The sequence below is a fragment of the Mus caroli genome, chromosome 16 (genome assembly GCF_900094665.2).
Source record: "Mus caroli chromosome 16, CAROLI_EIJ_v1.1, whole genome shotgun sequence".
Lineage (NCBI taxonomy): Eukaryota > Metazoa > Chordata > Mammalia > Rodentia > Muridae > Mus > Mus caroli.
This window is the reverse complement of record NC_034585.1, coordinates 62,423,257-62,438,720: the sequence shown is the minus strand read 5'-3', so window position 1 is coordinate 62,438,720 and position 15,464 is coordinate 62,423,257. Positions and strand designations below refer to the sequence as shown.

Sequence of the window (15,464 nt, the reverse complement as noted above, 5' to 3'; positions counted from 1 at the left end):
GAGATGAGGGATTGGGGAAGGAAGAGCTTTAGAAGGGAAGGGAAGGCAAGAGAGAGCTTCAGACTTTCTTTATGATAGCACTGTTTTTAAGTAAGATCAGTTAAGTTAGTTAAGAATGAAAATGTATGCACCAAATCCATTTAAAATAGGACAAAATACATTATTATTTTTAAATGAAACATCTCTATAATGAATTAATGGCCAATTTCTATTCCTGTCCTATACATTTGGATACTTGTATTTCCAATCTAGTTAGGTGGACAATGATTAATAGAGATACTGCATGTCCCTCTTAATATCTTACATTGTCAAATGAACCATAGTGTTTCTATGGTGATTCTGTTGTTGTTAAATCACAGAAAAATTACTTTGGGCTGGAGGAACAAAACTCAGTATTATAAATTTTCCTACATTTATCAACCATGTAATACACTTCAGCATTTGTTCTCATGAACTGATTAAAAATACAATTCTGATTATTATAGAAGAGTCAATATTTGCATGCTTGAGAATTACCAACTCTGTTGTTTAGGTACTCTGTTTCTTTTGGGTACATATAGAACAAAAATATTACCGATGCAAACAGAGATTGTTTTTCATTCAATACCCTTTTCAATTGATTCTTCTCTTTAAGACCAAACAACCATTAAAAATCCATAAACTGGAGAGCAGAGTAGTTAAGAGCATGTGTGTGCAGAGGACATGAGTTCGAACCAAGCACTTCCCCACCAGTTACTTCTAAGCTCCCAGTAACTCCAGGGACCTAGTGCCCTTTACTGCATCTGACCCACCCACATAACCTAGAGACATATGCATAAATACAATGCAAATGTAAATAATGTTAATGGAAACTCAACCTTATGAGTCCATCTTGCACAAACCCATGTGTTTCTAAAGCCTAAATTTACTTCATATCACCTCCTATGAATGTTAACAATTGTGTTTCTACAAATTTCTCACTAATTTTAGAAAATGTGGTTGTTTCAGACTTTATAGGCTTATAGGAAAGACAGGCCTATATGCTGCATGGATTTAAAAACAGTGTATCTCGTTCAAATGACATCTCCTTTGAGGAGTACTGGCCATCTAAGTATCATTTGAACAAAGACAACTAATGCAAGACCTCTATTCAGAAGCCTACCAGGATTCTATTTTCTAGGAAGCTACGTCTATGTTAATTTACCTGAAGTAAACTAACAGATATATTACAGATATATTTTTCTGATTAGATTATTAGGTCATTTTTCCAACATAATTGATAGACATATTCTGCCTACTCTTTTTTGTATCAAATTATTTAAAGTGATTGAATGATCAAGTCTTACTCATTCTACATGTGATAATTCAAATTATCACTATATCTTATGTAATTGACCATAACTTCTTTTGTTTTATGAAGTCAATCTATATACCCATCCAATTACCTTTAAAAACAATGCTCCAACATGTAGTAAGGATACATGCTCCACTATGTTCACAACAGCATTGTTTCTAATAGCTAGAAGCTGGAAACACCCCAGATGTCTCTCAACAGAGGAATGGATACAGAAAATGTGGTGCCTTACACAATGGAGTACTACTCAGCTATTAAAAACAATGATTTCATGAAATTCTTTGGCAAATGGATGTAATTAGAAATATCCTGAATGAGGTAATAAAAAATTGTAAATTTTGAAAATGAGAAATTATTATTTTAAAATAAGAATGTTGTCTTTAAAAATGTTTTATTCTAATGACAGCTTATTGAAAAGGATTCAGTTTTAATTCTTGTGGTTGAAGCAGAACCCAGAGACTCCACATGAGAAACAAGTGCTCCACAAAAGCACTTCCCACCGCCTTAAGGCAAGGGCTTTATTGAGAAATAGAATAACAGGTGCCTTCCTCACAGAATGATCATGAGTTATTTGAAATGTTTTAATTTATTTTAAGTATGGAAATTAAACACATAAAGAAGAAAAACTATTAGCAAAAGAGTAAAATACATGCATATTATACAAGACACAGAAAGTAATGTATTTTTCAATTAATTTAAAATATTTTACTATGTAACTGCATTCGTAAGTTAAAAGCAGTCAGGAATCTTTGGTGGTTATCTCTGCATTTCTGCCATCTGTATTCTCCCTCGCTACTTCTGTCTTGTGTATAACCATGCAAAGGTTCTAAATCATCAACTTAGATTATACAAAACAAAACAGCACAAAGCAAACAAGTGCAGAGATAGTGGGGTCAGATACATATAATGTTTAAAAATGATATAGGTGTATAATGATATCTTTAAACTTCTACAAAAACAAAATATTCTGAACGAATCAGGATCAAGGGACAATAATGACTGATGTCACTCATGATCCACCACTTTCATGATGACAGGGTGTTTTATTTATCCTCAATATGGAGACACCAACCAGATAATGGTATGGCTGCTCAGCAGTTGAGATATAGATCTTGTAACAAGAAAACACACTTACAATTTATTTTACATCAAATTTAAATAGCCACATATGTATTAGGCAGCACTGCTCTTGATGATGTCATCGTACTTTCTGCTTGTAATTCTACTAGATCTTTTAATCATGGTAGGGAACATAATTGATGAGTTAATAGTGCAGTAATTCCTAGGATGCTGATGCAGCAGCATTTTATAAAATACAGAAAGCATAGCAAAAGCATAAATCTGTAACACGTAATATACTTTGAAAGGGTTTAATGTTTCTATAGTGTACGTGCAAGGTAGTACTGCTTAAATCTATTTTTAAAATTAAATTTTGCGTTGTTGTTTGGTAAGACCTTTCAAGAAAAAACACAAATCATACAACAGTGTTTTTGAAAAATGGTATTTTGATAGATGTATTTGCAATCCTATGCTCTGGCATTTATAATCATAAAGCGTATAAATTATAAGGAAGAAAATGCTGATGCACTCATTGTCTGGCTTCCCTTGGCTTCTCCTTCAGATCTTCCTCTTCACTCAGCCTCATGATAAGAGCACAGTGCTCCTATGGTTCCCTTAATCTATTCACTTTAACCATCTACAAGCATGACATACTGAGTATTTGTTCTGAGCCTACTGCTCACTTAAAAATTTAAGCTGATTTCTTACTATATGTTTTAGAATCCCCAGATCCCCTAACCTGACATACGGTGCTTTGAATACGTATCTTCCTAGAACATTATTTTGCACTGTTCTCTTTCTCAGAAATTGTGCAGTCAATAATTCCCAGTTGCCTCAATCAAATCTACTCTTTCTTTTTTAAGTTTCATAGGGTGACTCACAGCAGTCTTTAACTTCAGTTCCAAAGGTTCCAATGCCCTCTTCTGCCTCCAAGAATCCTGTGTCATACACACGTGTTGCATACACATACATACACAAAAAACACACAAAACATAAAATAAAATAAATAAACCATTTTATTTAATTGTCAGAAAAAGCACTCTTCTAATCAATGAGAAAAAAGGGGGTGCAGATTAAAAGGCTTCTTCCATCTGTCAACAAAAATAGCAACATGAAGAGAAGCAATGGGAAGTAAAGAATGAGCCACACAGAACAGCTGTGCACATAATTCATCAACATCAACAGACAGGCTTTGGAACATGCAAATCACAAAGGACACCTTAAACTGTGTTCTAACTGAGCTAGAGCGATAATGAGTTGATTTCCTAAAGCAGTAAATAACCCAGAACAAAAGGCAAAGCATCCCTGGAAGTGTCCATTCCCTGGGTAATCTAAGAGAAAAGGAGAAATACAAATGCATTAAGGCATTCGGTTTGATCAGGTGTGATAGACACTGCATTGATTGTGTTACTTTGGGGATTTACTCCTTCTAAATCTTAGTTTTGTAACAATACACAGTGAGAACAACAGAACTTTCCTTGCATGCTATTGTAGTTGTTGGTTCTATACATTGGACCCAGTGTTTCCCACTCAAAGGAATCTCCAGCATTCCTTTTGTGCTTTCTAAAAGGTTTCAGAGAACAAGTATATAGAGGATATATACAACAGAGTACATACATCAAGGAAAATTATGTGCCAAGTATTTGGTCAGTGTTTATTTTTTATTAGAAGATATTTTAATAAGAAACTTTGATTTTTATAACAGAGTAGTGTTCTCAAATCTTACGTTAAAAAGTTCCCAAAACTTGTTAATTTACCAAGAAGGCATTTAAATGAGTTCTAGGAATTATAGTCACCCTGATAATACGTTTATTCATAAGAAAGAAATGATCTCTGATGTCATTAGCGTGGTTTCTGAAAGCCACAATAAGTATCCTGTACTAAACATTAGGGATAAAATTGAAAAGTGAAAGAAAGACATACAAAGAACGATGATATTATGCTACATTGTCATAATTTACTTAAAATAACTGATAAAAGTATACTAATACCATGTCCTGTGTTAGGAACCATGTAGGTGTTTTTTTATGAGTACATAATTTGTGAATAATCAGAGGAAATACTTTTGTCAACAAATAACTTTATCAAAATATTTAATGAAACACCTGAACACTATGGATAACTTTGCACAATATAATTGACTCTGGCTCTACAGTACAGATTATATTTGTTCAGTCAATATATTATATGGCATGGATTTACATATTAGGAGTTTCTTTCATGGCTTGTCCAACCTCACTGACAGAAAAATGTTATCAGTATACAAATTCAAATTGTTATTTATTTTTTAACTATAGAAGGAACAAAGTAGGTCTGACCTCAATGAGAGAAGACACACTTAAACCTTGAGAGACTTGAGGCCTCAGGGAATGAGGAGGCCTGATGGAGTGGGGAGGGGGGGGAAGGGGGGAAGGGGGGGGACATCCTCTTTGAGGAGTGGAGGAATGAGATGAGGAACTGTCTGAGGGCAGACATGGAGGGAAATAACAACTGGATTGTAAAAAAAAAGATTAAAGATAATAATAAGAATAAAGGAATAGATAGGTAAATATTTGATTCAAAGGGTCATCTCGTTATCCTACAAAACTCAGTATGGATTGGTGTTGCTGAACCACTAACATTGAATGGTTCAAGGGTTGTGCTTTGAAGTTGTCTGTTATGTGGTTTCACAGTAGTTTTGTAACAGCTCTTCTGTAAAATCTTTCTTACACATACAGAAAATCCATTCCACTGGATCAATGTTTTTACTTTGACTTTTATCAAATTGAAGAGAGAATATCCTTACTTCACAAATTAATCCAACTTTATGAATTTTTATTTTAAGATGAATGACTTTTTCATGATTCTGTTTCAGCCATGCTATTATATTATACTCTTAATGAATGAACCACAGAATTTTTCAAAGAAAAGAAATAATCTATAAGGGAAAATCCTTTCCCACATATTCACACACCTTAAGTTATGCTCAAAGGAATATTGCTTTTCTAAATAAATATATATTGCATTCTTAGTAGGACAGAAATCTCAGGAAACTGATACTTCTACCCTTCCACGTGGTCCAAGACACAATACTGAACCAAGCTCTTAAATGAATTGGCAAATATCCTACAGATATGTTATACTTTACACATTATTCTTTGTGACTCTAAGAAAGATCTTTAAAAAAAAAAAAGTATTGACCACCAGCATGATTCTTACAAATATCCAGCCGAGACCAATTGGGAAAGCTGAGGGACTCAGTAAGAGTCCTGGACCACTGTATGGTTCTGAACCACCTGGAAAATCAGGATGTACGATATAGAAGTGGAAAAAGAGATTCACTTCAGAGAATTGTTCCCGAAATTGTCAGAGATGAGTCCAAGATTACACAGAGCAAGCCAGCAATGTACAGACTACAGAGTCATGGGCATGTTTGTCTTTAGCCTAAGTGTAATGGCTGCAGAACCAAATGTTTCTCGTTTCATCTACTTCAAAGTCTCTAGGTATAGGATTTATGAAAAACCGTGTCTATTCTAGTTCTGAGATAGCCACAGTATATTATAGCCAAATATCTCCAGGGTTTCTCCCACTCAGGATAGCCAGTAAGCAGAGGTGGGTGGCAGGGGACTGCGTCCTGGTATCCAAAAGCATGTCCCAGCTACATAACTTCTTTCCAGTCTATCTTTTCTTCTGATGTTTCTATCATGTCCCAAAGTTATCACAGGCTTTTATCCAAGCTTTAAATAGCTGACATTTGAAGTGCATTCTAGATGCAAATTTTAGCAAATTGGAAACAAAGAAACTCAGACTCTTCTGATGTTTGAGGTCGGATCACTCCTTTATTCTTTTTAGGAATCCAACTGAATGTGACCCATCCACATGCGGAGATCAATCTGCTTTATCCAGTCTTCCAATGTAAATGTTAATATAATACTAAACCCTTGTTAAAGAAATTTCTAGAATACTCTTACACCAAATTCGATAGACACCTTAGAGTACAACAAATTAAATATATGTCCTAGGAACAAACTTTTCTGCATATTGCTTTCCATTTTTCCCACTAGAAATGAATTTACTTTTATAAATATGATGCAGTGTATAAAGGCAGACTGTGCAAAGACAGTAAGCTTCAATTTGATTAGAATAGTCCTGGGTCATACCTATGACACTACATAGTTATCTGCATTTTCCTGATTGTTGAATAAATTACATTATAACACCAGTCAACAAATTATTCCATAAATGTCTTCTTATTTAAAATTAATAAACTATATTTAAATTTTTTACATTATCTAAGAAGTATAATGACATTTTAATATTTTTTCTAATGTATGATTTCCTCAGAGACATTTTATGATATAATAATTTACTGTGATGAGCGTGGGCGGCCTACTTGTAACCAGACAAATATTTGTGATGTAACTATCTTTACGTCATATATTTTGTGTTTGATGACAGGAATTGAGTTCAGGGCCTTGTATGTGCTAGGCAATTGTTCTGATACTGATATGCAGCCCCAGCTCTGGAATCACTATTCTGCAAGCAAGACTATAACCTGTACCACTCTTGTCTGTGTATCACAGATGCTGAGACTATAAGCATCTATCTTTTCCCAATCATCTCTTATATGTTTTATTATTTCATATGTATTGCCTTGTATACAGGATTGAGAAAATAGATATTTGAAACAGAAATAATTTCAACATATAAGATCATCTACAAGATTATTGTTATATATTAGAGAAACTGTAATACTATCTTTTAAGGAAAACAACTAACTTACATATTGCAGAATTGATGATGCTACCTGAGCCTGTTTCCAAGACAGGGCATTAAGATGACACCAGATGTACTCTATTCTTCTATTAAGTCTAAGTGAGAGGGAGAACAATTAGTCTGTGTGGTCAGAGCTATTGTGTTTACTGTGTACAGTATAATTCTAGACAGGAGAACCAAAACGACAGCTGACCGATACTGCAAGGGACATGTACATTGTGTGTTGCTTTGGAGTTTTTCCTGTTTCTTTTCTCTCTTTGGTTATTTTTTTTCTGAATAAAAATATTCAGATATCATGTACCATGTGATATTTAAACCGAAGTGTCCTGGTTTTGTTTGTTCTTTTAGTCTATTTTCACAAGCGTTGATTTTATTAATAGTGAGACTATTACCATATTTGACAATTCTATCATTGCATGCGGAACCAGATGTTACCTTCCAGGACTATGACATGTAGCTATTTAATGTGTTTTGTCCACTGTGCTTGAAGAAAAGCAGCGTGTGCTCAGAGCGGCAGGGCTGCCTCTTCAAATGGATTCTGCATAATGCTTCTGAGACAGTAGTTTATCTTGAGTTCATTGGGGGTTCCTTATTGTGAGTCCCTAGTAGTCCTGTGACAATGAAAGTGTTGTTATTCAAATGCACATGAGTGCAGTCAGTCCACAATAAGAGTATTCATAGCTATCTATAAATAGTTGAAGAAACAATGGTGTGAAATACTTGATATTCATCTGAACCACTTATTTTTGCAATGTCACATTTAAATTCAGATTTCAGAGGTACTCCTACAGTATTCAGATATTTTTGTTAAATTGCACAGATGGGAGGATAGCAGCCTTCTCTCTCTCTCTCTCTCTCTCTCTCTCTCTCTCTATATATATATATATATATATATATATATATATATATATATAACACAAAAGGTGCTAAACATAGGTGATCCAATTATAAAATGTATCCTTCTATGTGATTAATGAATTTTCTATTTTTTTTTCTAGATACACCATCAGTTAAGATTATACCATCAACTCCTTTTCCACAAGAAGGACAGGCCTTAACTTTGACCTGTGAATCTAAAGGAAAACCACTGTAAGTGATTGAATGAATGATAAACATTTGACTCTTACGTATATCAATCTTTAATGGCAGGGTGAAACTGTAGAAATCTACATTTTGAACCTTCTCTTGTCAAACAAGAGAACAGGGGCTTTTGTATTTACCTCTTCCTCACTCAAATTTCTGTAAAATTTATGTGTATACATTTAGAATATAAATATGAGGTACACAATCAAATGATCTGATTTTGGGCACGGTGATGTCTGAAATTCATAGAAATGAAGGCAAGTTTGCTTAAATGCAATACATTAGTCTATTGAATATCTTATGCCATGTCATCTCTTTCATCCAGTGATAGAGACATTTTATTTATAGAAATAATGAATTGTGGAAGTTAGGGGACTCTTATTCTAGGAAATATGCCTCACTTCTTTTAGAAATGAGTCAGCAAGTCAGCCTCAATGAATCTCTGGGATTCAGTTCTGTAGAAATAAGCTTGGATACAATATCAATTCTTGCATTAAGATGACTCCACAGTGCAATAATCTCTTATTTTATTGAAAAACACAAAGTCTTAGTAAGTTTAACAAATGGAAAATTCGGTCTTTCTCAGATGATACTGACTAATCTTTCCCAGAGGATGCTGATGAATGACAGCATGCAAACAGAAAAAGGAAATAAGAAAGTTTCCTTATGTGACAGGAGGGAAAATTTAATCGTAGAAAATTGAGTTATTTTTCTTTTCTTATTCACAAAGGTTTTAGATGGGTAAGACAGGATTTGCTCACACTTCAGCCCTATCCAAAGCTTAGCGACTTCTGCCTACTCTTTGCTACTTCAGTTGCTGAATCTAAATTGCCACTCTCTTAGTCGGATTTACTCTGTAAATTCAAGAATGAGACTCATGGTGATTTCATCACTGGAGCTGAAGCCCCAGTTGTTCAGAAAGAGGAACAGGCCTAGGAGAGACAGACAGTTGTCTATTTACATTTATATAATGCTTGCCAAAGTAATCCCTAACTGAAATATGCAGCAAGAGTTTATGCCCATATATTTTTAAAATATCACAATCCATGTATCTTTGAATTTTAATTCATAGGTCAGTAATGTGTCAAAACAGTCATGTTTGCCATTTACCCTTGTTCATCCCAGTGTTATAACAGATATGCTAGTATTATTTTACAAAATATGTTTTAATTTATTTTCTTTTACTATACACATATCACCAGTGATTCTTATTTGTTTTCTTTCCATATAAACTCCCACGATAGTAACAGTAAAGTTAGAGTCAACATCCTTGATCCCTTTTTTCCCCCTTTAGAATGCTGCTTTCTTTGTTCTTCCCAATTTGTATAAAAGTCTGTGCATTCCTCCCCATTTCAAAGTATAATTTCCAATACATGAAGGCATTAACCTTTCTGAAGAAGATTAAACTTGTAGATCTCTGTGGTTTAAACAATATCTACAATAGTGTCAGATGAGACAGGCAGGATTATAAAACAAGGGAAGACTGAAAAGAATCCATTTGATTCCTTTCGAAAGAAATTTTCAAGTTCATCAAGAGAATGGTCTTTGCTAGAACACAGAGAAGAGAGGGAAAATTGATAAGCATCCATCAGAAAGTTCATCACTGGGGAAAGAATAGAATCACTCATGGGAAGCCCACTCACTTCAGAATATGAAGCATAAAGAGTAGAAAAGAGATGAGAAGTAAATTTTAAAACGATTTCAAAATATGAGATGAATTAAAGCATAGGGAGGCAGAAGATGGTTTTAAAACAGATTCAAAAGAGTGGGAGCCAAAATGAGGAGTCTGGTACCATGGGCATCCACTAGGCACTCAGAAATTGTGTCATTTATTCTCGTAATCACCAGCTAAGTTCTGCTCCATTACTTTGTAGCTATTGCACCTGATTCCCCACTTTGTTATTTTGGCATCACTGAGAGGCAAAACTATTGGTTTCGCATTCAATTGTTTCCCAAGACAGTTAATTCCTATTATCTTTCCTATTTACCTGATCCAGGTCTAATGAGCAAATGGGGATCAGAAATACATAACAGATAATACAATTTATTTCCATCTTATATGTTACCTGAACAACACTTAACCCATGCTCAAACCTTTATTATTTCTTTTAAACATATGTTTGACCAACATATGATTTCCTAAAGAATGAGCACTTCATCATTATTACATTCATTGTTTATGTTAAAATCACACTACCATCTTTGCTATAAATCATAAAACTGTGGCGTGGCTCAAGTTGCAGTGAGACTCATGTTTGCAGCCTGCTGGCCAGAATGCTAATGTTGTTTTCCTTGTTCTAAATGTGAGAGCCCCAGTGACTGTTTATGAACAATCATGCCTTATTTGCCTGCTTTGGATAGGAGCCTTTTGCCATTTTCCTGTAGAACAGCTGCATAACTTGGGCCAGGACCAAATTGTTCCACTTGACATTACTATAGAGGCATTCTATTCTTTCCTTAAAAGAGAGATTACCGTACATGTCTATTGTTTTAATTTTTGTCTATGGCGACGACCAAGCTAATGCCAGCCACTTTTCTTTCAAGTCCCCAGAGATTCAGCAACCCTCTTTTGTCTTTGGCTGAATTCCCAGACAGCTTTTAGGCTTCACATTTTCCATTTATAAAAGTGGAAGAAGAAATATACCCTTTATATTACATTAAAGTCATGACCTTAAAAGATGCAGGGTGGCCCTTACATGCTGTGACAAATGAATCAGCATTCCTTTTAACCCAACGTATAGTACATTGTAAATTTACATTAAAGAAAAAAAAACCATGAGACATATTATTTTCCTAGTGGAGAAAGAGAGCATTTGGCATTTATTCTATCCGAAGAAAATAATTAAAGGATTTGATGAATTTTTCTGTGTATACAGCACAATGTTTGTGTTGTAGTTACTATTTTACCTTCTAGTAATTATAATTTTTCTTCTTTTCCTGACAGAAATCTAGTATGCATAATTGCACATAGACGAACATCCTATTATGTGTAAAAGAAAGATTTTAATCGTTAAAAAGACAGATCACATGCCACTGAGCAACTAGTGAGATGTTGGAAAGGAACAATTACATATACATTCTGGATATGATCCAAAATTAATGAAGAAATCTGATACATGCATGCATAAAAATGCATCCCCCGGGGAAATAGAATTGTTTCTTCAAAGGCAAAAAAAGTGAAGGCAAAACAGCTCTAACCTAGTCAGTTTCTTCAGCCTGGTGCGGCCTCCCCTTATATAGCACAAATCATATGTCATTTGCCAATTTTTACACAATCCAATTAGTGGGAAGAAATTGCAAAACAAACCAGGAGTTAATGAAGGCAAGTTATCACCACCGTGAATTATTGATCACCAAAGCAGGAAAGATATGATATTGATGTAACAGTACCAGTCTATTATCTTGGCAATTTCAAATCATTTCATCTAACACATAAAAGATGTTATTAAGCTTATTAACCAACATTTATATTTCTCCTGCAAATCAGAAATCATTTTAATTAACCACCATATCCGTATTAGAGCTCTGGTCAGATGTCTCTGGTACAATGTTCCAAGTCTTTGTGGAGGTTGGCCTTGGACGTGATAATCCACATCCTCAGTTGTTTTGAGACAGATTCTTAGCCACTCAGTTTAACTTGCTCTTTTAAACTTTGATTTTAGAACAATTTTAGATTCACAGCTAAATGAACACATAGCATAGAAAATTCCCATATGCTACGGTTCTCCCACAGGGCATGAAAGATGCAGCGTTATCCATGGCTCTCATCAGTGTTTAATTGATCCTTGCTGGCCAGTCATGTAGAAGCATAGTCTTTCATTTTACACAGGTTTGTTCTTTTGGTAGAAGCATTTTATATTTCTAAAATTATGTAGTTTGTATCTATAAACAATTTATGTAAGGATTTTCAGACTCTACACACACACACACACATATATGTGTGTGTATATAGGTATATATGTGTGTATGTATATATATATATATGTGTGTGTATATATAAACATACATACATATACAAATATGTAATGCCTGCCACCAAATAACATCTAAATACATAATTACCATGACAGCTACAGAGTGTCTCTTGGTGAAGGGATTAACTACAAAGTAGCTAAGACTTATCAAAAGTCTAAAACATATTTAGTATTGAATCGTTAGTAAGCTTCTGTAGTAGTTTCAGAAACTGAGTTATGATCATAGATTCTTCTAAGTCTCTCAAATGCAAGAGTTGAACCAGAATAAACAAATTCCAGGACAATGGATCATAATTTTAAAAGCATCTAGGAGACAGATAAATCAACATAGAGACAAATGAATCAATAACAAAGTCAAATAAAACCTGTTAGGGCACCCATAATTTCTAGGATTAAAATAATAATAATAACAGCAATAATAATAGTGTTAATAATAAAATTTAAAATAATGAGAAATGTGTTACTGGCAAATTTGAATCCACAGAAATATCTTCTTCACAAATGTGGAAAATATTTTAGAAAACTTGAAAAAATTAGGAAGAGAAGATAAATAATCTTTGTTCCACAGGTGCAGAAGTGGCTGCCCTTTCCAGGCACTGTTAGTGGCATGTTAGCTATCAGTTAACAAGTTTTCATGACAACAAATGGAAAAGAAGTCATAGAGTCTTATAAAACCCAAACTTGCATAACAGCTTGTTCAGTGTGTGTTAAAAAGTACAAGATCTGTGTTATACAGCACGTTGTTGTGTTGTCAGTATCCTGCAAACTTTCTTCTCAATTTTGTTTTGAATTCATTAATTTAAAGGAATTAGGATTATATGCACTGTGCACTTGAGAGTGTGCATTTGTGAGTGTGCATGGGTGAGTGTGTGTATGTGTTTGTGTGTGTCTGAGTATAAATGTGTATTGTGTGTGTGATGTGTATGAGTTTGTGTGAACATGAGTGCTGCTGCTATGGAGTCCAGAGGCTTTGGATTTCCCTAGAACTGCCATTAAAGGTAGCTGTGAGTTCCAGGACAGCCAGGACTGCACAGAGAAACCCAGTCTCGAGCAACTAAAAAAAAAAAAAAAAAAAAAAAAAAAAAAAAAAAAAAGAGGTAGCTGTCAGCTGCTGGGTGTTGGTGCTGGGAATTGAACCCAAATTCTCTGCAAGAGCAGGACCTGATCCTAACTGTTAAGACATCTTTCCATCCCCAAACTTTCTTATGTGTAGTTGTCACAGTTAAATCATACAAATATCTCGGGGTAAAGGTTTACATGCTCTATATAGATTAGGAGATATCTGACTGGATCTAGATAATACAAGAACTGAGATGGCAATCTATATTAAAAATACTGGCGGCTGTATTATTTTGTTCATTCAGTGTTCTGAGCCTGGCAAAAGTTAGAGAGCATTCATAAACTATCAGTTTGAGTGTTAATCAAATAGTTACAAAATAGTAATATAAACTGAACATTGTCATATATATATATTTATCTAAGATATATAGATAGGTGATACATATAGGTATCTAGATAAATATATATATAGTTGTATAGGTAAATATATGAAACTTGTACATAGACCTAAACGTTAATACCAATATAATATCAAATATGGAGTGCCAGAAAGCTTAACTAAAATAAACAAGATGTATAAAGAACATGTTCTTCATGAGTATATGTTTTATGTTAGATATTATATAAATATCTCTCTGAAGCAAATGGAAGATAAAACATGGTATAAATATATGTATCCTAGGAATTTCTATAGGAAAAGTTTGAATAATAGAAGCCACATGATATGTAGATATTTATCTTTGATTGAAATACAGTATTTTGGAAGTTGTTGTAATTAAATAACTGAGATTTAAAGCTATACAGCCACTTGATTCTTAGGCTAGTTTCAAAGGTATAATACTAGGAAATCAGTTCCAAGTTTCCCTAATAAAGGGCCCTATCCTGCCCTTGCCTTGCTGAAACCCATATGGTCCCTCACTTCCATCTCATGGCTTCAAATTTTAATCACACATTTACTTTCTGGAAGCACACAAGTGGTTATCTTGGAAATGAGACTGAATATTTTGGTTTTGTTTGTAAAACACGAAGCTGACTCTCGGTAATCTCCACGGCTGTTATTTAGGCTGGGCATCTGTGGTGTGCTGGGCACTCAATCATTTTCAATTAAATGTTCCAGTGTCTTGTAAAAGTCCCATCAGAGCCTGCAGAACCATGGTTATAGATCCACAGAGAATATGCACTTCTTGAACGTTTTCCAGGAAACCAGTTTCCTTAAAAAAGAAAAAAAAAAACCAATTATTTTGGAGGATTATGTAAATGCTTAGCTGGAAATCTAACACGAAATGTCTCAATATTTAAGACACTATCCTGAAAATTTTACCATCACATTTACGGATGAGACTTGCAGAAAGGATTCCTTTTGGCTCGTATATTAAAATATCTGTCATGTGTCAACATCTTGAGACATGAGAATATACAATTTTTAATCTTTACCTAAATATTACTATAGATATTTTATGTGTTTGTATGTGGTAAAAAAATTATGGATACTTTTAGGAAGATATCAGAAATGGAAATTATTCAAATTCTTACCCTTATTAATATGTTAAAGAAAATAGGAATCTTTGAAAGAACTCACTAAAGTGTAAGCTGGTTTGTTCTTTTAAAAGTTCTACTCAATAATATTTCTTTTTTCTCAGCCTTTTTTTCTATAATATGTGTCATACATTTGTACATAATATTTCCCTCATGCTTGCCAGTATAATTAACAGTATTATTTATTGCCTGTTACACTGCCCATCAAATATTTTGATTATCATTTCTCCATAAATACATAGAAGAAACAAAATATGTACAAATAATTAATTTAAAATCCTTATAGAGATTAGTTATTTCAGTCAATGACATAAAAGAAATGTTGTATACTGGAGCAGGGCTTTATTCAATTAAAACATATAAAACAAAATTTCTTGGTTCATGCATGTTTACACCATACAAAAACCTCAATTACCAAAGTCAGACATTTTCATATTTAAAGTCAAGAAAAAAAATCAAACAGAAAACAATATCCTAAATTTTTAGAAAGATGAATATTTACAAATGGCTTCAATACAATAGGCAGAATCAGACTGATGAGTGCCTAGAAGTCCAACTCTTCTAAATTCAGAGAGCCAGAGAAATCTGGGGTTCTTGAAGGAGCAAATGAAGAAGAGGGGGATATATACATATACAAATACATATACATATACATATACATATAC

General features: G+C 33.9%; 1 protein-coding gene across 4 annotated transcripts in view; it reads left to right on the top strand.

The window, feature by feature from the left end:
• Positions 1–15,464, top strand: part of Cadm2 (cell adhesion molecule 2) — a 932,542-nt gene that overhangs the window by 816,626 nt on the left and 100,452 nt on the right. For all 4 annotated transcript variants that reach the window (XM_021184563.1, XM_021184565.1, XM_021184564.1 and 1 more), the window contains one exon: positions 8,146–8,236. In XM_021184563.1, the coding sequence (XP_021040222.1) occupies positions 8,146–8,236 (91 nt within the window). The remainder of the gene's footprint in view (positions 1–8,145; positions 8,237–15,464) is intronic.